The sequence below is a fragment of the Morchella importuna genome (genome assembly GCF_003444635.1).
Source record: "Morchella importuna strain M04M26 chromosome Unknown Morimp01GS021, whole genome shotgun sequence".
Taxonomy (NCBI): Eukaryota; Fungi; Ascomycota; class Pezizomycetes; order Pezizales; family Morchellaceae; genus Morchella; species Morchella importuna.
The window spans coordinates 485334-507517 of record NW_025763418.1 but is presented as its reverse complement, the minus strand read 5'-3'; the positions used below and the strand labels follow the sequence as shown (position 1 = coordinate 507517).

The window sequence follows — 22184 nt, the reverse complement described above, 5'->3', positions numbered from 1 at the left end:
GGTGAGATGGAGGAGGTATGTGTTTGATAAACTGTGAATAGGTGCATTTTCCTCCCTAGTATCTTCTGTGGTTTAGTGCTAATGGACTATCTTTTCAGAGGTCCAAGGAGCGAGAGAGGTCCGAGGAGCGAGTCATGATACGGCATTAACGCTATGCCTATCATGCAATTAATGAATTAAACAAAACAAAAAACGCTATGCCTATTCTAGATAGAGGCATCGAGTGATACTTTATGACCTGGATTTCTTGAATTAAACTTTCAGGTTAGTCACCATGACATGTTGTAACCCGCCTAGCCAATAGTTGAAGCAGATATTCTGAGAGAAGCTAGCAGGGGTGAAATTAAATAGAATGCGCTTATTTATCTGCATGGAAATGATAGATCAAAAGGAAAAAGAAAAATCATGCGCCATACCCTACTGGTATAACAACTCGACAAATTCTATGGGGATTTTTAGGAAATCTCCATTTTATGGATGAGCGAGATTTGACTGGCACTGCCTTTGTTTCCCTCCACCACTTTGTTGCTTTGCCCATCCCCACTCCATCCACCCCATCCACCCCACCCACCCACACCCCCACGTCTTGTTGCTTTCAAACCATACCTATACTTTCTTTGACAATTCTCTACGCTATAAGACTCCACATCCCACTCTTATACCACACTGAATCATCACCTCCATTCTTTCTATCTAAGACCCCAAATACGATAGTGTAGAATCCCCATCTTCAAAAAGCCCAAACCATGGATCCTCTTCGCCGCAAGGTCAGGGAGCCCTACAACCCTCTTCGAAATAGTCGCCCTCCCCAACGACGTCCTCCAGTACCCTCACAGAGTCGAGCTCCACCACCGAAATTTAAACAGCAGGTAGTTGAAGAAGAGCCAGAACCCGACTACGAGGACAGCACAGAATGGACCTGCTATACTCTCACCACAACCAGAAACGCTATCACAGCCGGGAGTCGCTACCATGTTATGCGTTTACACCCCAAATTTGTCGAGGTCCCTGATCCAGCCGACAGGACAGGTGAGAGCGTCATCATGGTGCCAGAAACCGTCAACATCACCGACCCAGAGACGTTTAAACAGCCAATTAGACTTCACAGACGTGATGCCACAGCACCTCTCGCAGGGAAAAATGGGGCGGAAGCCTCAAAATCAGAGACTCCTAAACCCGTCGACGAGGAAGAGCAAAAAAGACTTGAGTTTAAGGCCGAGAAGGCAAGGCGGCGTGAAGAGTTGATGTCCAAGGTAGCGCCTGACGGAGGAGGAAGGAATAATTTCAAGATAAAGGGTGAGAAGAAGACGCAACAGGTTAGGCAATCAAACGCAGAGCAAGTGGCAAACCGCAAGATGAGGTATGAGGAACAGTACCCATGGTTTTTGGAGGACGCCGATAATGGGCAGACGTGGCAGGGGCAGAGAGAGCACGCCATGAGCAACGGCGAGTTTGTTGTACTACATATGGATCATGTTCAAGGGTCTTTTAATATGATACCCGTCGAAAAGTGGTACCGCTTTACGAAGGTGAAAAGAGTCAATAAGATGACAGAGAAGGAAATAAAGGCAGGCGAGAAGGTGTTGAGCGGCGAGGAGCCGGCACTTCCCTCGTGGGCGAAGAAAGTTCTGAAGGAAGAATTTGTGGAGACAGAGGAGCTCACGAAACAGGAGCAAAGATTATATTCTAAGAATGCGTCATTAGTCCCAAGAAGGCAGATAAGGACAATAAAGGGCGGGGAGGAGGGCAACCAAGTAAATGAAGAACTGGACTTCAACGTCGAAGATCAATTTGATAATGATGACGCAGGTGGAGTGCTCGGAGACTTTGGGGAAGGGAATGAGGGCGAAGAAGCTGCTAAGGATGCTGCCGTAGGCCCCCCTCTCTTATGATCGATATCTATTAACTTCGTGTTGTTTTATTTTCTTTACTAACAATCGGTCTCTGTAGAAACGTATCATCAAAGATCAACTCTCTGCAAATGTGTTCGGCTCTCGTACCGAAAAGGATCTTATTGAAGAAAGAAAAAAGGTGAAGATTCGTCAGAAGCTGTTGAAAGCACATGGAAAGAAGGTCTCCAAAGCTCTCAAACGGCGCGAGGGGAACTACATTTACGACTCGGACGAGGAAGATCCGTATTTAGTAAGTAACAAGCTAACTCTCAGCTAACCCCAACCCCCCCAACTTCCCCAGCTCGCTAAACAGTTCTATAGAACAAACTCCTCTCTGCTTCCGACAACGACTCCGACTCTGACTCTGAAGCCGAAGCCGAAGAATTCAAAAAATGGAAGCTAGAGCTAAAGAAGGTCGCCGACGAAAAAGCAGCTGAAGAGGCACGCAAATTAGAGGCGAAAAAAGAAACAGCGAAAAGGGCAACGGAAAAGCGGAAAGCAAAAAAGAGGGCCGAAAATGGAGAGTCTCCTGCTGACGATATTCCTACTTCTGCACCGGCCACGCCAGCTCTTATCCCGCACGCCATCTCAAAGTCCGCTCGAAACGAAGTTAAATCCCGAAAAAGATCTCGCTCTCCGGAGTCTCAGAAATCCACAAAGCGCAGATGCAATGATCTAGCGCCAAATCCGAGCATTGACTCGCCGCTTATTTCTCCCGCCCCCCAGCCTAGGGCGAATGTGAAGAAGCGGCCTCGCTCCCCGGAACCCGCAAAACCCCAAAAACCCAGCGGATTGCTGAAGCGTAGGCGCCAGAATAAGGTTGCAGACAACACCATATTAGTGCCGGAAAAAAAGAATGCAAATAGTGCTAGCCCTACTGTATCAAAATCGCCGTCTCCATCTACTAGTAAGTGTCGTGTATCTATTTAATTAGCAAAGCTAACATCAAAAGATACCGCCCCGACCCTTCCCATCACAGATGAAGAGATTATCGCAGTCCTTCGCGCGGACCCAGAGGGTGTTAGCAGCAAGGATATAACGGAGATATTCAGGTCTAGACTAAAGGCTGGAACTAAGGATGTGTCAGTACTGGCGCAGAGGTTGAAACAGTTCGGAACTAGAGAGGGTGATATTAACAAGTGGAAGTTAAAGAAGGAGTTTGCCTAAGGCATACTTACTTATAGTTACTCAAGTTTTTGAGGGCTTCTACGATAGGGTAATTAACGGTGTTTGAGTTAGGTGCGAATTTTCTTTTAGAAGTATTTGGAGTTGTGGTGCCTCACACTGCTGTTAGATATACTGCGTTAACTTGGGGTACTAGCTATAGTTAACTATTTACTACTAAACTTTAATTCAAGAAGATCTTTGGGAGCTTTATAATTTGGCTTAAATGTTTTTCCTGCCCATATACTTGAGCGTTAATTAAAGGCTGCAACGGTTTCCGAATTTTAATTCATGAGTGAGTAACTAAACCCTAAATTGTGGTACTAGGATCTGATTATGTGAGAGTTTTTGCTTAAGTATATGGGTGTGGTTAAAGAAAACCTGAATCTTAAACTATGCCAACCCAGGCCTGACCGAAGGAGGCGAATTTATGAACAAAAATTTAGATACGGTATACTAAGGGATATTTAGTTGAATCATGAAGTATGACTCGAATGCCAAGCCTTTTTTTATCTAAAGGCAACGCCGCATATATTGTAATTAATGCTCTTATTTCAAATCGTAACTGAGAAATCCTAAATATTTGGTGAGACGTAAAATTAATTTACCGACCATCTATTATTCATTGGAAGCTGTAGAGTGGGTTGGTAAGGCCTTGTGGGGTTGCGACATGCACTTACTCTCATAAGTTGAGAGAAAAACTAGAATCAGTAATCACAACGAAATAGAGCGTGGAGTATGCCTTTCATAATTATTACTAATCATCAAGAGCGTCCCTATCATGTTGAGTTTCTCATCACTGCTCCGACCCCACTCCTGACTTCAACGTCAATTGGTTACATAAGAATCATTGAATTTAACCGGCGAGTGCGAGTTATGGTAAAATATTACCAATTCATACATCCACAGAAATCACAGTAAAAATTACAAGGTCACTTAGCAGCAACCTACATGCACAAGTATCTAGAACCCAATAACTCAATTTTATGCACGATACATTCATATTGTCAAGTCCATAATCCCTCGAGCTTTTCTAACAAATTGGCAGCAATGCAACGGATATTACTCGATCAACCCCTCACACTATTTTACACCCACTTCTTTTACCTTCCTACCGATTACCAATCCAGCGACTGAAGAAAATGAAAGTAAATTAACCATCCAAAAGCCCCGAGCTCTCGATCATTGCGTGCAACTCTGGCTCTAAAAATTTTGCAATCGTCACATCCTCACTCAAACCTTTTCTTCTACGTGTCTTAAGGGTGAGATCTCTAGCCATGGCCTGCGCAGATGCGGGCTCCAATGGCCGTAGCTTCACCTCCTTGTCGAGGGGGTCTCCGGGGACAATGTTCCAACGGTCAAACACGAGGGAGCAGAACGCTTGCCCTTGTGTGTGAATCCGGAGATCAGTCTCGAAACCGAATGAATCAATGACAGGAATGAGACCCTTGACGAGATAGAGTGCTATAAGTTGTTAGTGGCGTAGATAAAGAAGTAAAAGGATGATGCTTACGTGTACCAGCGATGGGCCCATCAGTTAAAACGTGACCTCTTCGCTTCGCCAATACTGTATAAAGAGCAGACACGGAATCTGCAGGTGCTGTCATGGAGCACGAGTATACTGGCTCCATGAGTCTTGGGGAAGCCATGAGAAACGAGGAGTAGCAAGCCCTACGTGCCGTAGGAATGATCTGCCCACCACCACGGTAGATAGCTTCTGATGCAAGAGTGGCATCCATAATTTTAAACCTTGTATTTCGGATTGCTATTCCGAGAATTAGCATGAGTTGACGCCGAAAAATGGAAAAGCTTTTACTTACGCTCTTCGCACAATGGCCCCTCTCTAGTTCCCCAAGCAAACCCTTGTCTAATGCTATCCCTTACTTGGTTCAAAAGTTTCTTATCAACTTCACTTGGTAATGTATCATCTTGTAAGATATTGGGACCCGTCTCGTCTGGACCAAATGCCCAAATACTTCGGCTGGCCAGCAGATCCCAGCCATAATTCTCCTCAAAGTATTTTCCGACTTTGCGGATAGGCCATTTAATGGATACTTTCCCGTTTTCAATATCTTCTGCAATCCCCGTGTCAAGTGGTTCTGCAACCATAGTGATCTTGTTTTTTTTGTTGGGTGTTTGCGCATAACATTTGATCGCAGAGGTCTCTACAACTGTTTCACAGAAGCGTGTGACAGGATCGGATACCTTAAGCTCCATCTCAGAGAAGATCCGTCGTAGGTCATGCAGGACGCAGTCCATGTACAATTCTCCAGTCCCCAATATCACATGCTCACCTGATTCCTCAACCTTGGTGACAATTAAGGGATAGCTCTTGTTGATCTTTCGTAGGCCATCCAACATTTTCGGCAGCTCGGAGGGGTTCACTGGCTCAACAGCAACCTTGAACACAGATTCTGTAAAATGTTTGATGGGGCGGAAGATATATGCATCATCGTTCATCTTATGCGCGACCACCGTGGCGGATTTAACAATCGAGTTATCGATGCCTCCCAATAGCACCCAGCACCCGGCAGGAACACCGTTAATGGGAATTTTGTATCGAGTCTCGTTGATCCAGCAATCAGTGATTGTAGCAACAACCATATCCTCCTCATCGTCGAGTGTGTAGCCTTCTCCAAGAACACGGACTTGCATATTTGGATTTACAGTTCCGCTCATAACACGACCAAAAGAGAGAAAGTCGTTGGCTTCGCTAGTGTGGTATAGTTTGGAGATTTGAATAACCAATGGGCCATCAGCGTTACAGGTATTCATAGATTCAACGATATCTGTATCGAGTGGCCCAGTGTAGGTATTTTCAACCTTGGCCTTTGCACCCTCCAGAGCAGATGGGATGTGCTCTACGATCATATCCACGAAACCAGTAGAGGTGCCAAAAAATTGCTCACAGACCAGCTTTAGCAGTACTTTTGCGTCTAGCTTGTACTGGGCAGGTTTTAGGGATATACCAAGATTTGCAAGGGTTGCCTTTAAGCTAGAAGCACTTTCTCCGATTGTCTAGGGCTCAATTAGCTTTGGAGTTCGGATTATTAGGAGCAAATATATCCAAGAATGACCAAGATGTCAACTTACATGAGCATATAATTTGTATAATGGCTCGAGGATAAAATGAACGAAGGTTCTTCGTGCTTTTGACTCCAAAGATTTTCGTGTAAATTTCCTGCTTGTTGGATTATAGAAAATATCCCCCCACATCCGCTTCGCAAAATCCGAAACGTTGACTCCAGAGTAAGTATCCGCATACATCTTTGCAAAGCTGGATAATGAAAAACACCACCCCATACTAGCACTTGCAAAGCAAACATTTCCTTTCTCCGGCGATAATCTCAAACTCTCACTTCTGCCCGGAGCAGCACTATCGATAACTGTGTTTACTTCCTCAATCGTGTGCTTCAGCTTGAAGTATGCATCGGTAGGTGGAAGCTTAAGCTCTAGGATAAGTCGGTCGACTTTGTTTAATACTAATGTCATTGGTATATTTTCGGAGACAGCGTATTTGATGATTTGTTCCGTGTTGATCATGACTCCCTCCACAACGTCTACTACGAGGACAATACCATCTGCAAGGCGGATAGCAGAAGCAACCTCATCGACGAAATTAACGTGACCGGGAGTGTCTATGATGTTGACAAGGCTAGATTTTCCCCTGGAGGATTGAAGTACGAGAGACATAGGGGCAGACTTGATTGAGACACCTCGCTCGCGCTCAACAATATGGGTATCTGTGTATCGGAGCTAAATATCGTATCAATACCTTGTTCTGCAAAGCTAGATCGTGGGACTCAGTACTTGCTCGCCCTTCTTCCCTTCTGTATTTGCACCCAGGTCGTGAGTTTCAAGCACTAACATATCCATGAATGCAGTCTTTCCATGGTGTAGATGTCCAACTAGCGCAATATTTCGTACTTGATCTGGGAAGCTCATAAGATCCATCATAAACCTGTAACCGTCAATTCTGCCAGTTTTGAACTTTGGAACCGGAAAACTACTCACTCCCTAGAGAAATAGGTCTTTGGAAGATCCGTTTCCTCAACAGTAAATTTCTTTACCTTAATAGGAGCTTTTCAGCGGATCAGTCGGTATCGCGTCATCGAACAGCGAGCAGAGAACCTACCTATAATGGGTTCGGACAAAGGTTGTGCATCCTCCTCTTCAACCATAGCTTCTACATCTGCGCCATATGTTTGCGCGGCGGTCGGATAGTATTGCTTATCTTTATAAACGTCAGTACTCGCGAGCGCTTTCTTCTCGGACTAAAATTGAATCTGACCTTCGTGGAGCACAACCGCGTTTGATGGACCTTCGTCTGTTCTACCGTCAGCATTGGTTCCTCCTTTACCAAACCCTCCTATAAAGCTCAACACACCATCAAGCTCCATCAATTGTTGATCACCACCCTCATGGCCTGCGATCGAAGCATCATCGTAGTCGACATAGGCATCCGCGCCTGTCTCTGATCTCTGGTCTTCCTCGTCCGACTCGACAGCCTCGCCGATAAAGTTACCGAATCTGCATTGAAAGGCGATATAAGCACTACTCGAATTTTTAGCAGAGTAGAGGGAGAATCACGTACTCGTCATAAAGATCATCCATCGCGTCGTTTTGTTGGTCGTTGATAATCCCGTGTCTGAATTCCCCGTGTTGCCATCAACGAAATCTCACTAAAGGATTCCACATCACGTGAGAGAATCCGAGGCAGGGTAACGTTGCATACCTCAGTTCAAACGTCCCCCATGCATGGTCGAAACGATACATTGGTCTTTCCTAAATATAGTAAAAACCTCTTTTGAAGGAATTACATTGCTAGGTCTTTAGTGAGAAACTACATAATCCGAAATATTGTGAGGTTTGTCCACAGAATCATGACATATCACTCGAGCCTTGGCATTTGATCTAGTCCCGTGCTAATAGACTTAGTGGACAGCTATTAAATACACCTACAGGTGCCTATGTAGGCTTGGACAAATAAATTATTAGTAGTGCGATAAACACCCCCTTCCAAAGGACTAAATTCTGGGGGCGGTCTTCACAGTTAGGAAATAAGTCTGACCTCCACCCTTGCTCAGGGGCATTGAGCCATGCTCATTTCCAATAAAGAAATCCTTCTTTTTTATTTTCTGCAATTGAACTGACGTAGCTGCGACCACAATACTCAAACACTGCAATTTTCCCAGCAAAGCAAACCAAATGAGATATATTAAAAGAACCCGTTCCCCATCAACTAATTCACCTTGTCTAAAACCCGTCTGTAACATCCCGACTATTGATAAATTCATACACATGTGCCGGCAGCTTGTATTGAATCATTCCGGCATAAATCATTGCACATTTCGTCCTAGCCTTTAGCTCCACCAACTTCTGGTCTCTGCTTGCATCGGCAAACAAGCTATTCTTGATATCTATGCTCAGACGATGGCAGCACTCGACTACCATCTTAAGTAGGAGGCCGATATTTCGAGAGACGGTTTCATGAAGAGTGCTGAAGTTTTGAGCGGCCCGACGGATGGACCCGACGTCTACGCGTGGATTAAGAGGGATTATATCGAAACCTTCGATTGTCTATTTATGCAATAAGTAAAGTAATTCATATGGCGGAAAAGGATTACTTACGACTAAACAGGCCTCCCAGTCGCCATTTGCAAACAGCTTTTTGGCTTCTGCGATACGAAGTAGGACACCGCAAGCCTCCCTATTTCTCAATTCAATCTTAGTGTACACAGATACATTGGCCCCATACATCTTAAGCATGTTTTGAGCCAGTTGCACCGGATCCTCTACGCTTGTCAGACTCAGGCTAGAGTTCAACAGTCCATTGGTCGCTGTAAGATCTTGGTAACGTGTTGGAGCCTCCTCGCTCGCGATATAGTCCGAGAGATTCTTGTTGACAATTTGGAGAACTGTATCATAGTCCTCCGCGAGGTGGTATAATAAGACAGCGTCGTTGGCCCTACCATCATCATCTGCCTGAACAGCAGCTTGTTCGGTAATCGTTCGAAGATATTCACGTTGATCGGTAAGCTTGATGAGTCTCATGCGCTTCTCTATTGCTCCTTTCTCGCGAGTCCCATCTGCACGAACATCACCAAGAAGCTTGGTAAATTCTTTGGTATCAAGAACGAGCTCACGGAGAGATTCGTGACAAATTGTGATATGGTTTGGTCCGGTGGGTGCAGGAAGATCGGCATTGAGACAGATAAGGCTGATATAGTCGACAGCTTCTTCGGCATTAGGCGTACGGAAATCGTTCGTGTAATAACCAATTAAACGGGGGAAGTTGATTTGCCTTTCTCCGTTTTGACCAAGCGTGACTGACGGTTAAATTAGTTATTTCTAGGTAAGATTATAAGAGAAATGGATAGGCTCTTACGCAATTCTCCACCCACACTTGCGGGGTTCGAAGTTGGTCTTAGGAGACCATAATATGTGAGCGCAATTGCAAAATGAACACCATCCACGTATTGGAATGAATACAAATAGTGGACAGCCTAAATTTTTGTTAGTTATATTTTCGGAGGAAAATGGTTGTAGGCATAGGTCACTGACATCTTCAAATAAGCCAGACATCATTAACATTTGGAAATACAGCCCAACATTGCTTCCTTTCTGTGAGAAATGCTTTGCGCCAAACTGAAGAACTCCCTTTTGAAGATCTGTCAAAGTAAAGACCTCGTGCGCCGGCTCGGTCGTTTTGTCAATCTCCCTAGCCAATACAAGCTGTAGCCACATCCAGTCCTCCGCGGTTGGCATGACATTTGGTACAGATCTTTTAGAAAGATCGCATCTTCCAATTATTTTGTAAACTGCCGGCTTAAATATGTCTTTGGTGTCTTCCGAATGTCGGACACGGTTATTGTACTCGCCCTGGATCCTGTCAAGTAAGTTCCTAGGCAAGCGCCGTTCATCGCCCGCCGAACAGTAAGCATGAAGATATGTAGGGAAGCTTCGATCAAGTTTCTGGAATGACTGTTGGTTCTGCCTAACAAATTCGTCTGCTTCCTCTAGAAAGCCGGCGCGGAGAAGGTAGAATATAATTGCCCAACAGGGAACATCAGATACGTAATCAAAGTTTTTTAGATCCCATTCAGGTAGGTCCTTATTGTTGGCTAGTTTAACGTTGATGTAACCTCGGAACTTGTGGAACACTGAAGGAATACCGCCGACTTTGGCGATCTGGGGGTTCTCGGTAACTGAACGCTCGACCATTTCTAAGAATCTACACCCGTGGAAAAAAAAAAACCGTGAGAAAAAGGTATAGATAGCAGGTATAAACAGAGAGAAACATACTGTTTTTCTAGGAACCGTCTAGCTCCTTTTTGAACAGTCTTCCGCATTCTGGAAGCCTCAGCACTATCGGGAGACGTGTTGAGAATATAGTCTTTCCTAAACTGCCTTTCATGCGGACCGCCAAAGGGATTCCCATCGCGGATTTCAGATTCGTTGGTTATGGATGCTAGTAGTTTCCAGGAATCGTAAAGTTGTAAGGTCAACTATTCCAGTTCTTTGTAAGCTTTCGACGTATTACCACCTCCGGAGGAGTCTACAGAGCCTACCATATCATTTCCAGAAGCCCCGGTGACATCGCCAAAGACTTTCATGACAGGATAGATTCCGCCATCAGCCCCATTCTCTAACCTGGCTTCATTCAAACGTTTGACAGCAGCCGAAAATTGCTTTTGTCTAAGTTGCACTTGCCTACTCATATCATTCTGTCGAGCAGGGTCAACATCCGTGAACAATTTCGCAGTAGAAGCCCCGGTAGTATTGGCAGCTGTTGGTCTGCCCAAAACACTAGTGCCCATTGTAGACTTTGCCCAAACGCTCCCTCTACCAGCAACTCCAGGTCCAAACGACTGCCCCAACTTAGAGCGACCAAAAGAAGATACGCCGAACGAAGAGGCACCAAATGCGCTGAGACCCCCATTAAAGGTGTTATGGCCGGGATCTGCTGTAGCACCTGGAGCTGTAGAATTTCGCGGCGTAAGACCGAAGTGTTCGAAGATACGCTGCTTTTGAGCCTCCCATTCTATTGTAACATTCTTGGCGACAAAAGCATCAAAATCTCGAGATGTCCGACGCATTCCATCCTCAATCGAAGACATGACATTTTGTTCTCTCCGGTTGCGGAGATAGGTCTGTTTGAAGGTTCCTGTGGTTTAGCAATGTATATTCTTGTAGCGGTTATCACGGGACGCCCAAAAGAATACGCACATCAATATCGGTGTCAACTCGTATTGTAGATGGCTCATAAGCGTTCTGGAAATCTATAGAGTCCAGGTCGCGCAAAGCCTCATCCGTGTTAATCCCACCAGCAGCCAACAAATAATGCCTACGACCAGATCATGTCAGTGTCAGCTTCACTTTCAGCTCCACAGAGCTTCTTTCAGAAGAGCACATACGCTCTTGCATCGGTTTGCGCTCCTTCGCGGGTCTTCTTCAGGTCCTTGGCCCTCCTCTCAAGCTCGTTCAATCCAAGCTGGACGGTTTCTAGTCCATCATTATCGGTTTCCTGCCGAAGTTTTCGCGATTGCTCTAACAGCGAGCTGAAAAGCGAAGTGACGTGGTTTGCGGGTTCCGTAGCAGCCATGATGATTATCGCGGTTCAAGGATGCGAGGGAGGTCGCGGAGTGTTGGCTATTCTGTGCAAACAAACGCTGGTTGATTTCAAGCCAAGGGTCGACGCGAGAGCCTTCGGTGGTGGCACGTGATCCGTTGCCTTGGCACAACCTCAAGATTAGATCTGATAACGCGCCATGATCATTGCCGTCATGCCTACATGTGTGTGCGAATATGGGTAACCGTAGCTAAAAGATATGGAAAAAGTAGAGTTATAATTTTATTTATGTAAAGAATTTAGTAATACAAGCTTTCTTATCTCTCTTTTCCCTTTTCTATAGGTCACGAATCTGACAATGCTCACTACCAAGTTGGACCATGATGAATTTTGAGAAATTTCTAATTACATTGCTCTATGATCCTTGCTATTCTTTTGATACTCCGAGTTTAACCAGCTTCAGCATCAGATCCAGCATCTTCATCCTCGGAATCAACCACCATCTCATCATTAATATTTCTTTGTGCTTCAAGCTCTTCATCGAGAGCTTTGAATCCTGTGGAAGATAAGTAGGTAAAATGTGGGCTCTTAAACGAGTCTAAAAAGTGGACGAATCCAGTATATCTAAAGCAAAATCCATCAACATATGTAACTCGTTTATAAACACAAGTGCTGGGTCCTTACATATTGCCATTTCTTTCGTCTTCGAAAAGCTTAGAATAGATCATTTTCTCGCGGAACGCATCAATCTCCTTCGAATATATAGTGAAGTCAATCGGCTCCCGAGAATGTGCTTCTACAGCACTCTTGTTGTAGCTTTCGAAGACAGGATACTCAAGAAGAAGCCCTAAACTGGGTGCTTTAGGAATGGTGATTTTTCTAGATCTGAAAGTTTGCTCGATACGTTCAATAGGACAGCCTGTGCGGACAACCATCATTGCCATACCGACCATTTTTCCTATTTTCATAGTTCTATTATTAGGATAGGCGATGATAGGTCACGACACGAACTGCACTTACTGATTTGATGCATCATAAAGGATTGGCCATGGACTCGCAGAGATACCCATTCTGTGTCATTAATGATTATCGGATCCAAAACCTTAACGGCTTGGTTAGTATAAATTTGTAAAAGAGAAGAACATATAACCAACTTACCTCAAAGGATTTGATATGCCTCCTAGAGCTTGCCTCATAGAAGGTTTTATTAATGGTATAGTTATGAAAGTTTTTAGTACCTTCGTATGCCTTAAACGCCTCCCTGACTCTCGCTAGCCGCTCCTGAGATATCCGGTACGCCCTCTTTTCTACTCGATGGACAGCCCTAATCTTATAGCGCAATTCCTCAATTTTCTCCGCCTCGCTTTTGATTTTTCCCTCAGTCTCCATGGGTTCCTTGTTTATGTCTACGCCTGGAGACCTGCTTCTGAGCCGTCCATCATTACCCAGTACGGCTTCCTTGTCCGACTCACTTTCTTCGTACATAGCCTTCTTGAATAATTCCGGGTCTTCATCTTTAAGCTGCTTCCTAACCTTGTCATCGACTTCATCCCACCATCCATCAACTTCCTTTTGCCTCTCAAGCAAGCCTTCATGATCCCCTTCTTTCTCGGCAATGCTTCTGAGTTTTTGTGCAAGGAATGTTTTTGGGTGCGGTGGTAAAAAACAATGGGTCGGAAGAAGGTACTCGTATCTCCTGCTATCACACTTTTGGTAGCAGCTGAAAGAGCCAAGGGTGCGTAGAATTCCCCATACACGGATTTGTTCGGGAAGTTCGGCGTTGATCTTCTGCACTATATCAGGGTCCTCAATGATGAGTTTCAAAGAAATTACATTTCCAGCAGCATGGACGCCTTTGTCTGTACGCGCGCAACGAACAAGGGATGACTACAACGGTAAGTTCTTCTTCTGTATCGAATTTGAATCTGAGTATAGATATACCTTCTTTGGATCATTGGAGTTGGCCCTTGATATTGCGCCAGCTTTGACAAAGGCCTCAAATATGTCGCTTTCAATAGTTTTATGCGGTGGATTTAACTGCATTCCTCTGTACCCGGTTCCGCAATATCCGATAAGGACTGCAACCTTTCGTTTAGGCTTTCTCTCTTCCTTTTCTTCGCCTAACTCTTCTACTTTGTTTTCCTCAGTGCCTTGCCCATAGGAGCGCTGTTTTTTGGTGCTATGACTATTTTCAAATTTACTGCCGTTAAGCTTTTGGCGATTTTGTAGATTTGAAGGGAAACGAACACCTCAAACATACTTGTAAGCAGCTCTTCCTTGGTCATCGCGAGCCCGTTTCTCTCTATGCGGTTTATCAGTCCAGCTGCCATTCCGACCTCTGCCACCACTTCTTCCCTGGCTTCTGCCGCTACCACGTCGGTTCCTGTCGGAGTTGTCGTTGTTATTTTTCTTGTCGTCATGACCGCCCTCGCTGGAGGAGATCTGGGGAGGGTTTGGCGGGCAAGCTGCCACAGCTGAATTCGAAGTCTCATTGTTGTTCGACATCGAGAAAAACGGAGTAAGTTCTTAATTTTTGAAGATGCCAAAGGTTGAATACATTTTAGTGACCGTTGGACTTGTTACCATGCCAAGATTATACGATCACGTGATGCACAAATCACCAAAAAAAATTAGAACATCACTTCGCACCCCTCAATGATTCAACCCCACCTTCAATCATTTAGTCACTACTAGATACCTGCAATCATGGCGCCCCATAGCTCATTTGACGATGATGAAGATATCGACTTCTCGGGTGAGTAATGGGCTTTTTTTTTCGTCCTTACACAATGTCTGTATTTTTTTCATCAATTTTTGACTCTTGAATGTGTAGATCTCCGAGAACAATTTGAGGTACGACTTGACGAGGGACTTGATGCTTTCGTCGTTGTCGATGGATGCCCCGTCGTTCCGGAAGAGAATAGAGGCAAATTGATCAAGTTCTTGAGCAAGAAGTTGAGTGAGGTTGGAAAGATAAAGGCCGACTCAGTTACCATGCCTCTGAACGCCGAAACCAACAAAACTGAGGGGTAAGTGCGCTATGCGACCTTGCCAGTGGATTTTTTGTTTGCCAGTCTTTTTTTTTTGTTGCTCCTTTTTTCATGCCAGAGGATGCCATATTGAGGACGACGGTTCAGGTACGCCTTTGTTGAGTACGAGACTCCCGAACAGGCCCTTGCTGCTTGCAAGCAGTTGAGCGGTATACCACTCGATAGAAAACACACCATCGCTATCAATAAGCTTACGGACATCGAACACTTTGGTCGGGAGGGGCGGATCAAGGAAGAATATGTGGAGCCTGAGATAGAACCCTATGTTGAACGGGAACATTTCCGTTCTTGGTTGAGCGAGCCTAATGCCCGTGATCAGTTTGTGATGTACCGTGGTGAGAGCGTGGGCGTGTTTTGGAACAGGAAGAAGGACCAACCAGAACCAGTCGTTGATAGACAACACTGGACCGAGTCATTTGTACAGTGGTCTCCCCAAGGAACTTATCTTACCTCCGTCCACGCACAGGGTGTTCAACTTTGGGGTGGTCCAAGCTGGAAACGTGTTATGCGATTCGCCCATCCTGCTGCCAATTTGGTCGATTTCTCACCAAACGAAAATTATATTGTCACCTGGTCGAACAGACCAATCTCAATCCCCGAAAATCCTCCCCCAGGTTTTCCTCTCAGTGCAGATGAGGATGGCAAGAATTTTATTGTCTGGGATATCAAGACTGGTAATCTTTTGCGATCATTCACATCTCTTGAGGCTGCGAACGACGCGGACGAGGGTGTCAAGGCTTTGGGACGCAAGAAGATTAACTGGCCTGTTTTCAAATGGTCATCGGACGACAAGTACGTCGCCCGTGTCCTTCCCGGACAAGCCATTCAGATCTATGAAACACCTAGCATGATGCTTCTCGGAAAGAAGGCGGTCAAGGTTGAGGGTGTCGTCGATTTCGAGTGGTCTCCTTCAATTCCGGAAGGAAAGGGCAAATCCAAGCCTGAACAGATGCTCACATATTGGACCCCGGAAATGAATAACCAAACTGCCCGTGTTACTCTTATGAACATTCCTTCACAAACTATCGTTCGTACACGAAATTTGGTTAATGTGTCGGATTGCAAGCTTCATTGGCAGTCAGAGGGTAAATACCTCTGTGTTAAGGTTGATAGGCACACCAAGACCAAGAAGTCAACATTCACTTCCCTCGAATTCTTCCGTGTGAAGGAAAAGAACATCCCCGTCGAAATTGTCGAACTCAAGCAGACAGTGATCAACTTTGCATGGGAACCCAAGGGCGACCGTTTCGTTTTCATTACCACCGATGAGGCCGTCCAAGGCGCCACTGTCGCTCCCAAGACGAACATTGCTTTCTATGCCCCCGAGAAAATCAAGAACGGCGTCGGCGAGTTCTGCCTTGTGAAAACCGTTGAAAAGAAGAATTCTAACGCCATTTACTGGTCTCCCAAGGGTCGTTTTGTGCTGATCGCCACCGTCCACTCACAGCAGAGCTTCGACCTCGAATTCTGGGACTGCGAATTTGAAGGTGAAAAGCAGAAGCCAGAGACCAAGAACAAGGAGGTGGCTGCAAACCTCATGCTCATGGGCGCCTCTGAGCACTACGGTGTGACCGACGTTGAATGGGACCCCACTGGACGATATGTCGCTACCAGCGTGAGCATGTGGAGGCATACCGTATGTTTCCCTACAGCGCTCTGTTTCTCTGCAAGTACTAACCACAGTTTATAGATGGAAAACGGCTACCATCTCTGGGATTTCAAGGGAACCCTTCTCCGCGAAGAGCACATTGACCGCTTCAAGCAGCTCCTCTGGCGTCCCCGCCCACCTACAATGCTCTCCAAGGAGGAGCAAAAGACTATCCGCAAGAACCTCCGTGAATACTCACGCCAGTTCGACGAGGAGGACACCTTCGAGGCCGAGACCGCCAACCGCGAGGTTGTCGAGGCACGGAAGAGGCAGCTCGACGAATGGCGCGCATGGAGAGAGCGGGTCGAGAAGGACCTCAAGGCCCAGCGTGTCGAGCTCGGACTGCCAGAGGACCCCAACGCGGCCCAGAGGAAGAAGGATGAGGCGGAGGACACCGTTATCGAGGAGATTGTGGAGGAGGTCATAAGTGAGCACGAGGAGGAGATTGTGTAAGGAGAAAGCTTGGATCCTTCTGTTCTTTCTTTCTGTACTTACTTTGGGTGGGCGGGTGGGCGGTGGATGCTTTTTATTTCCGTTTCCTTTCATGGACTAAAATTTTGTTGGCATTTTTGTATTGGGTCTGCTGGGTGAAGGGTGTGTATGGTCTTTCTTCTCACGTTCGAATCTAGTGGTATATATTAGGGCAATACGAAGGGACGTACAAAAGCTAGGAAGTGACGGCGAAGGGGGGGGGGAGGTGTAGTCTTTTTTTTTTTTTTTTTAGTTTATACTTCTTTTTTTGACTGCAATTACAAACACTCTCTTTAACCTTTTGGTTCCTGCATGATCCATGTAATCTACAAGCTGAAAACGTCAACTAGTGACTTCACCATGCATGTATCTCTTGCTTGGCAAGAAAGTTATCGAAATTAGTAGTGTTCTGTTTATCGATACCTGATTATCAACTCCAAACCCTCAATCAAGATCAGTACGCTCCTTACCTATTCGACAGAACAAACAACAAAGCCCGCAAACCCAAACATCTACAAACTCATCTACAAACCTACCACCCACCCGCCTACCAAACACCCACGCACCAATGTTCCCCCTCTACCCCACCCCCCGCCCCACCACTCCCACCACCACGCCCACACCCGCACTCAGCAGCACAACCCTCCCCGCAACCGGCCCAGCCCTAGCGCACATCTACAGCGCCCTCCTCCGGCCCACGCTGCTCCCCCCGCCCGCGGCCTTCACCCAGCCGCTGCTCGACAGCTTCGTGGCGAATCACGACCCGCTGCTGGAAGACACGACGCTGTTTACCGCGGGCACTAGGCTGCGTGAGGTCAGTGTGGAGGTCGAGAGGGTCGAGAGGGAGTGGAGGAGGTTGGGGGTTACTGAGCTGGTGGATGGCGGTGCGGGCGCGGGTGCGGGTGCAGGCGTGAGTTTGAGCGAGGTGAGGGAGGGCAGGTTGAGATGTAGGTTGGCGAATGTAAGTGGACTTGTTGTAAAGCTTCTGGTTATGAGCGTTTTGTGGATACTAACTACAGCGCAGCAAGCTGCGGGTACGGATCGGACGAGGAAGGAGAGGCTGAAGGAGCGGATGGAGGCTTTTGAGAAGGAGATGAAGAAGGAAGAGGAGGAGGCATTAAAGGCGTTCAAAGAGGGCTTGAGGAGGGCAGTTGGCGGGTAATCCGCGAATAGTAGTTAGAGGGATGGCACAGGTCACCGCAGTAATAATTATATGGGTCAATGATCACGAAGAGTTTAATTTTTAATTGCTTTTATTATTATTTCTATTTTTAAAATTATTACGATATCATATTGGAGAAGCCTAGATAATCTTCGATACGTTAGCTATTGCGCCAACTACTACCAACATCCAAAAAATGGCATTTAACACTGCGCCTCAGAAAGCCGTGTGTACTCCCCCCCCCACCCCGCCTCAACCCTCACATCCAGATCCCCCAAAACGGTGAACCCTTCAGCTTGGAGAGCGACACAAAGGCCCAATTACCCGTAAAAACCACGCCGACCACACCCCCCTTCCCAAATCCTTAACTCTTGCCCTCGCCCGAGAACCAAGCCGTCCTCCTACACCCCGGTGCCCGCCGCACGCCGCAACAGAACGCTACGGCGGCATTGGGTCCTAGGTGAGTCAAGCATGGGGGGACGAGGGAAGAACGGGCAGGGAAGGGGAAGCCGGGGGCTAGGGAGGTAGAGCGGGTGGGGGGACTCGTTGAATGGATCGACTATTGTCATCATAGAAAGGGGCAGGAGGGGAGTGGATTTGGGGAGCAATTACCATTAGTTTTTTGCCTGCGGGCAGGGTGTGTAAGTATTATGGGTTCCTGTAAAGTTCTTTGGGTATCGTTAGCATCAATGCAAGATTGAGTGAGAGACGAATTTTTAAAGGTTGAGAATTAGACGTAGGATCAGAAATGAATGTTTGGTAAAGGGTTATCGTCATCGGAATATCCGAAGCAGAACTGAATTTTTTTGTTTCATCACGAAAACGTCCGGGGGGGTCAGGGCAATGACAGAAGAAATTTTCTTTAAACTTACAGTTTGTATCCTAGTACCGCGAATGCGGTATGTCTAATTATGCTGACGGTGATCGTTGGCTGTCTTAACAGCGAAACTGTTAGCAATTGAGGAAACCGAAGGGGTGTGAGAGGGCGGGATGCAAATTTGAGGAGAGAAGGGCGAAGATCAGATGGTAGTGCATGTTTGTTTAATGGATCACATATGAATATCCGAAACAAAAGTGATAAGACTTCATCATTTCGAAGGGGAAGAGGGAAGGATACATAGAGAGGGGTTGGATTTACCTTTTGCTTGTCGTGATCCCCATTGGGATCCCATTGGTTGCCGTTCTTTGTCGTCGTCGTTGTTGATGGTGGTGTTGTGGTTGGCGATTTATGATGTAGAGGGAAAGGAAGTGTCGTTGCGTGAAGAAAATTTAACCTTGCGTTGCCTGAGCTGCGAGCCGGGCCAGTACTGCCAGGGCAAGACCCTACCCCGCTAAAAGTTTCACCGACGTCGTGCCTTGGCTTGGGGTCGGGCTTTCGCTGCTTGAGCCTCATCCCAGAATCCGCCGCTAGTCGAGTTTGAGCGGTATCATCAAACGACAATTTCAAAACGAGAAACTGAAGCAATTGCAGCAGCAGCCACTCGTTGAAATATCGCAATGACCGACCGCCGCCGTATAAATGGGCCCTCGGATGGCACAACTCCTATAGTCTACGCCGGCGTACCCAAGGCCAAGCAGCTCCCGCCCAGAGCTCCAGATGCTCTGCGAAAAATATGCAAGTTCACATACCTACCGTCTCAACTCCCTCCCATAACTCTAGCTAACCCTCAACAGTCCTCAAGACCTCCCTTACCCCACCTGCCACGGGCTCCTCCTTCCTCGAGCTCCCCTCCCCCGCCCCCGCCGGCACCCCCACCCTCAAACTCACCGCCTCCGTCTACGGCCCTCGCCCACTCCCGCCCAGCGCCCCATTCTCACCGCACGCCCGCCTCACCGCAGAACTAAAGTTCGCGCCCTTCTCCACGCCCCACAAGCGCCGCGGCTACGTGCGCGACGCCGTCGAGCGCGACCTTTCCGTCCAGCTCCAGAACGCACTCGTAAAAAGCATCAAGACAGCAGCGTACCCGAAGAGCGGCATCGACATCTTCATCACGGTTCTGGACTGCGAGGGCGGCCTGGACGGCGACGATGACGACGGGGTGGAGGTCGGACTCATGAATGTGCTTGCGGGCGCGATCACCTGTGCGAGCGCTGCGGTGGCCGACGCGGGCATCGAGTGTGTGGATCTGGTGTCTGGTGGGGTTGCGGCGCTGGTGAGGAGGGCGCCTGCTGGGGGCGATGCGATGGATGTGGATTTGCCGGCGCCGGTGGTGGTTCTGGATCCGAGCCCCGCGGACGGCGGGCAGGTTGTATCGGCGGCGGTCGTGGGGTATATGGCGGGGAGAGATGAGGTCACGCTGCTCTGGACCAAGGGGGCTATGGAGACGGCGGATCAGGGTGGGGATGAGCTGGATCTGCTGATGGATGGGGCAATCACGACTGCGACGGCTGTTAGGCTCGTGTTGAACGAGGCGGTGAAGGAGAGGCTGCTGCTGGGGATTGCGAGGAGTAGACTGAAGAAGGAGGGTGGTGGAGATGTGCTCATGAGTTGAGATGGGTGGTAATCAAGAAAACAGTGTGTATTATTAGGTAGGTAGTCAAATAATCAATCAAACCATCTTGAAAGAAAGAAACCCCATTCATCTTGATAATAGACCACCATGAAACCACCCATACATACCACCACCACCTCCTATAAAAACCCCATCCGCACCGCCTCCAACCCAAGACCAACAGACAACTGTGAGAGAACCGGGCAACAGTATTCAAAAACAAAAAAAGGCAGGCGAATCACTACTAACTAATAGCACCCTGATAAGAACTCAATCAGTACCTAACATATTGTAGCTAAGTCTACCCTAACGCCTCACTTTTTGATACCGTGCAAGCCCTTTTTGCTCCCTTTTCGTCTTTCCCCTAGGTATATGAACCTTCTGCGAGGGATGCTGCCAGCTTTGTAGCTGGAGACGATGCGCGGATCAGTACTATGCTCGGGGTCCTCCACTTTTACTTTTTTATTGGCCTTTGGCGATTGCGAGGGGCTGAGGAAAATTTAGTGTGGTTATGCTTTTATGCTTGTACAAGAAGTACTTTACTACAGTCGACTCTCACTATAAGGGTACCTTCTATAAGAATACTCGCTCTATAAGGATACATTTTCTCGGTTCTTTTGGCCTTTTTGAGTACAAATTGACCCTTCCTATACCGGTACACACCCTATAAGGGTACCAATTTCCGATCTCGAGCGTACCCTTATATTGAGAGTCAACTGTATATGTAATTTATTACAATTAATATTTCCCGCTCTCTTACTTTAACCATCTACATGTACATCCCCCGCCCGTATCCAGCAAAAAATAAAATAAAAAAATATTTCTTAGAAGAAATTCAACAGCGCCGGGGGGGATCGAACCCCATCTCTTCCGGCAATTGTTCCTACGGCTACCCGATGGAAGCGCATTATCCACTATGCTACCGGCCTGTTGTCCTATAGTTGGCTGCCAGAGCAGATTCTAAAGATCTCTAGCTCTCCCGCCATTGATTGCAGATAAGATCTGCTTGAGAGAGATAAGGATATTTGATTCTATGAGCCAAGGTCACTCACTCCGTCCTATAGCTACTAATGAAATTGATGTCTGCTGTAGATATTCCATTCAATGGCACTGAGGGCGTCATTCAGGTGCAGGTGCAGGGTTAGGTTTTAGCGAAACTCTTTCGGTGCGTGTTCTTTTATACATGTAGTAAGACTTTGGAGTCTTGAACCCACGTCTTACCATACCACTCCCTCATGTAAAGACCTAAGGTACTTAGTCTCCTATCATTCTCAAGTGTCATGCAGAGCAACGAGTCTTGGGACGCTACTATATCTGTATCCAAATAGCACAGCACCCATAAAATTCCATAGACCGAGTGATAATCAATGATGCCATATCAATTCCCCTGTAAACGACCCAGATTTACCTGAACAGTGGGGGAAACTTTTTGATTCAAAGGTGCTGCACTGCATTGGTAGTGTGGCTCATAGACCACCGCACAGCTCTGTCCTTGAATATACACCCTGAAACAGCCAGTCCTTTGTCTCCACCCAGCACCACCCATTACAATCCAGAACACTTAGTATAGCCTAGAAACACAAGTCACCCACCGGCACCTTACACCAGGAACGTTGTGGGGTATGTTAGTAGAATATGTGTTCAAACACATTTCAACCGCTATGTGGTCGGACCCGGTTAAGAATATGTGTTAGTTTCAAGATCTATCCCTTCGTCTGGCGGTGCTGCCCACC

At 46.8% G+C, this 22184-nt stretch overlaps 7 protein-coding genes across 7 annotated transcripts; 4 read left to right on the top strand and 3 right to left on the bottom strand.

Moving 5' to 3' along the window:
- Nucleotides 1-746: 746 nt before the first annotated feature.
- On the top strand, nt 747-3059 carry LAJ45_06974 (uncharacterized protein; the record flags this gene model as incomplete). Its single annotated transcript, XM_046116534.1, has 4 exons — nt 747-1871; nt 1951-2142; nt 2214-2799; nt 2845-3059. 4 exons carry the CDS (start codon nt 747-749, stop codon nt 3057-3059), a joined length of 2118 nt encoding a protein of 705 aa, XP_045970303.1.
- A 1150-nt stretch (nt 3060-4209) lies between these two features.
- LAJ45_06973 (uncharacterized protein) lies at nt 4210-7670 on the bottom strand (the record flags this gene model as incomplete). Its single annotated transcript, XM_046116533.1, has 10 exons — nt 4210-4520; nt 4570-4821; nt 4877-6074; nt 6150-6812; nt 6867-7017; nt 7071-7137; nt 7192-7290; nt 7348-7383; nt 7444-7586; nt 7651-7670. The coding sequence occupies 10 exons, from the start codon at nt 7668-7670 to the stop codon at nt 4210-4212; spliced, it is 2940 nt and encodes a 979-aa protein (XP_045970302.1).
- Nucleotides 7671-8312: 642 nt separating this feature from the next.
- On the bottom strand, nt 8313-11661 carry LAJ45_06972 (uncharacterized protein; the record flags this gene model as incomplete). The annotated part of the gene is made up of 8 exons (XM_046116532.1): nt 8313-8636; nt 8688-9385; nt 9445-9562; nt 9621-10290; nt 10362-10564; nt 10628-11209; nt 11286-11403; nt 11474-11661. The coding sequence occupies 8 exons, from the start codon at nt 11659-11661 to the stop codon at nt 8313-8315; spliced, it is 2901 nt and encodes a 966-aa protein (XP_045970301.1).
- A 416-nt stretch (nt 11662-12077) lies between these two features.
- On the bottom strand, nt 12078-14133 carry LAJ45_06971 (uncharacterized protein; the record flags this gene model as incomplete). Its single annotated transcript, XM_046116531.1, has 7 exons — nt 12078-12252; nt 12313-12475; nt 12533-12586; nt 12649-12730; nt 12787-13515; nt 13570-13813; nt 13889-14133. The coding sequence occupies 7 exons, from the start codon at nt 14131-14133 to the stop codon at nt 12078-12080; spliced, it is 1692 nt and encodes a 563-aa protein (XP_045970300.1).
- A 201-nt stretch (nt 14134-14334) lies between these two features.
- Nucleotides 14335-16779, top strand: LAJ45_06970 (uncharacterized protein; the record flags this gene model as incomplete). Its single annotated transcript, XM_046116530.1, has 4 exons — nt 14335-14383; nt 14462-14657; nt 14766-16314; nt 16369-16779. The coding sequence occupies 4 exons, from the start codon at nt 14335-14337 to the stop codon at nt 16777-16779; spliced, it is 2205 nt and encodes a 734-aa protein (XP_045970299.1).
- Nucleotides 16780-17365: 586 nt separating this feature from the next.
- On the top strand, nt 17366-17959 carry LAJ45_06969 (uncharacterized protein; the record flags this gene model as incomplete). Its single annotated transcript, XM_046116529.1, has 2 exons — nt 17366-17758; nt 17822-17959. 2 exons carry the CDS (start codon nt 17366-17368, stop codon nt 17957-17959), a joined length of 531 nt encoding a protein of 176 aa, XP_045970298.1.
- A 1497-nt stretch (nt 17960-19456) lies between these two features.
- LAJ45_06968 (uncharacterized protein) lies at nt 19457-20563 on the top strand (the record flags this gene model as incomplete). The annotated part of the gene is made up of 4 exons (XM_046116528.1): nt 19457-19574; nt 19634-20407; nt 20476-20488; nt 20554-20563. The coding sequence occupies 4 exons, from the start codon at nt 19457-19459 to the stop codon at nt 20561-20563; spliced, it is 915 nt and encodes a 304-aa protein (XP_045970297.1).
- Between the last annotated feature and the right edge of the window lie 1621 nt (nt 20564-22184).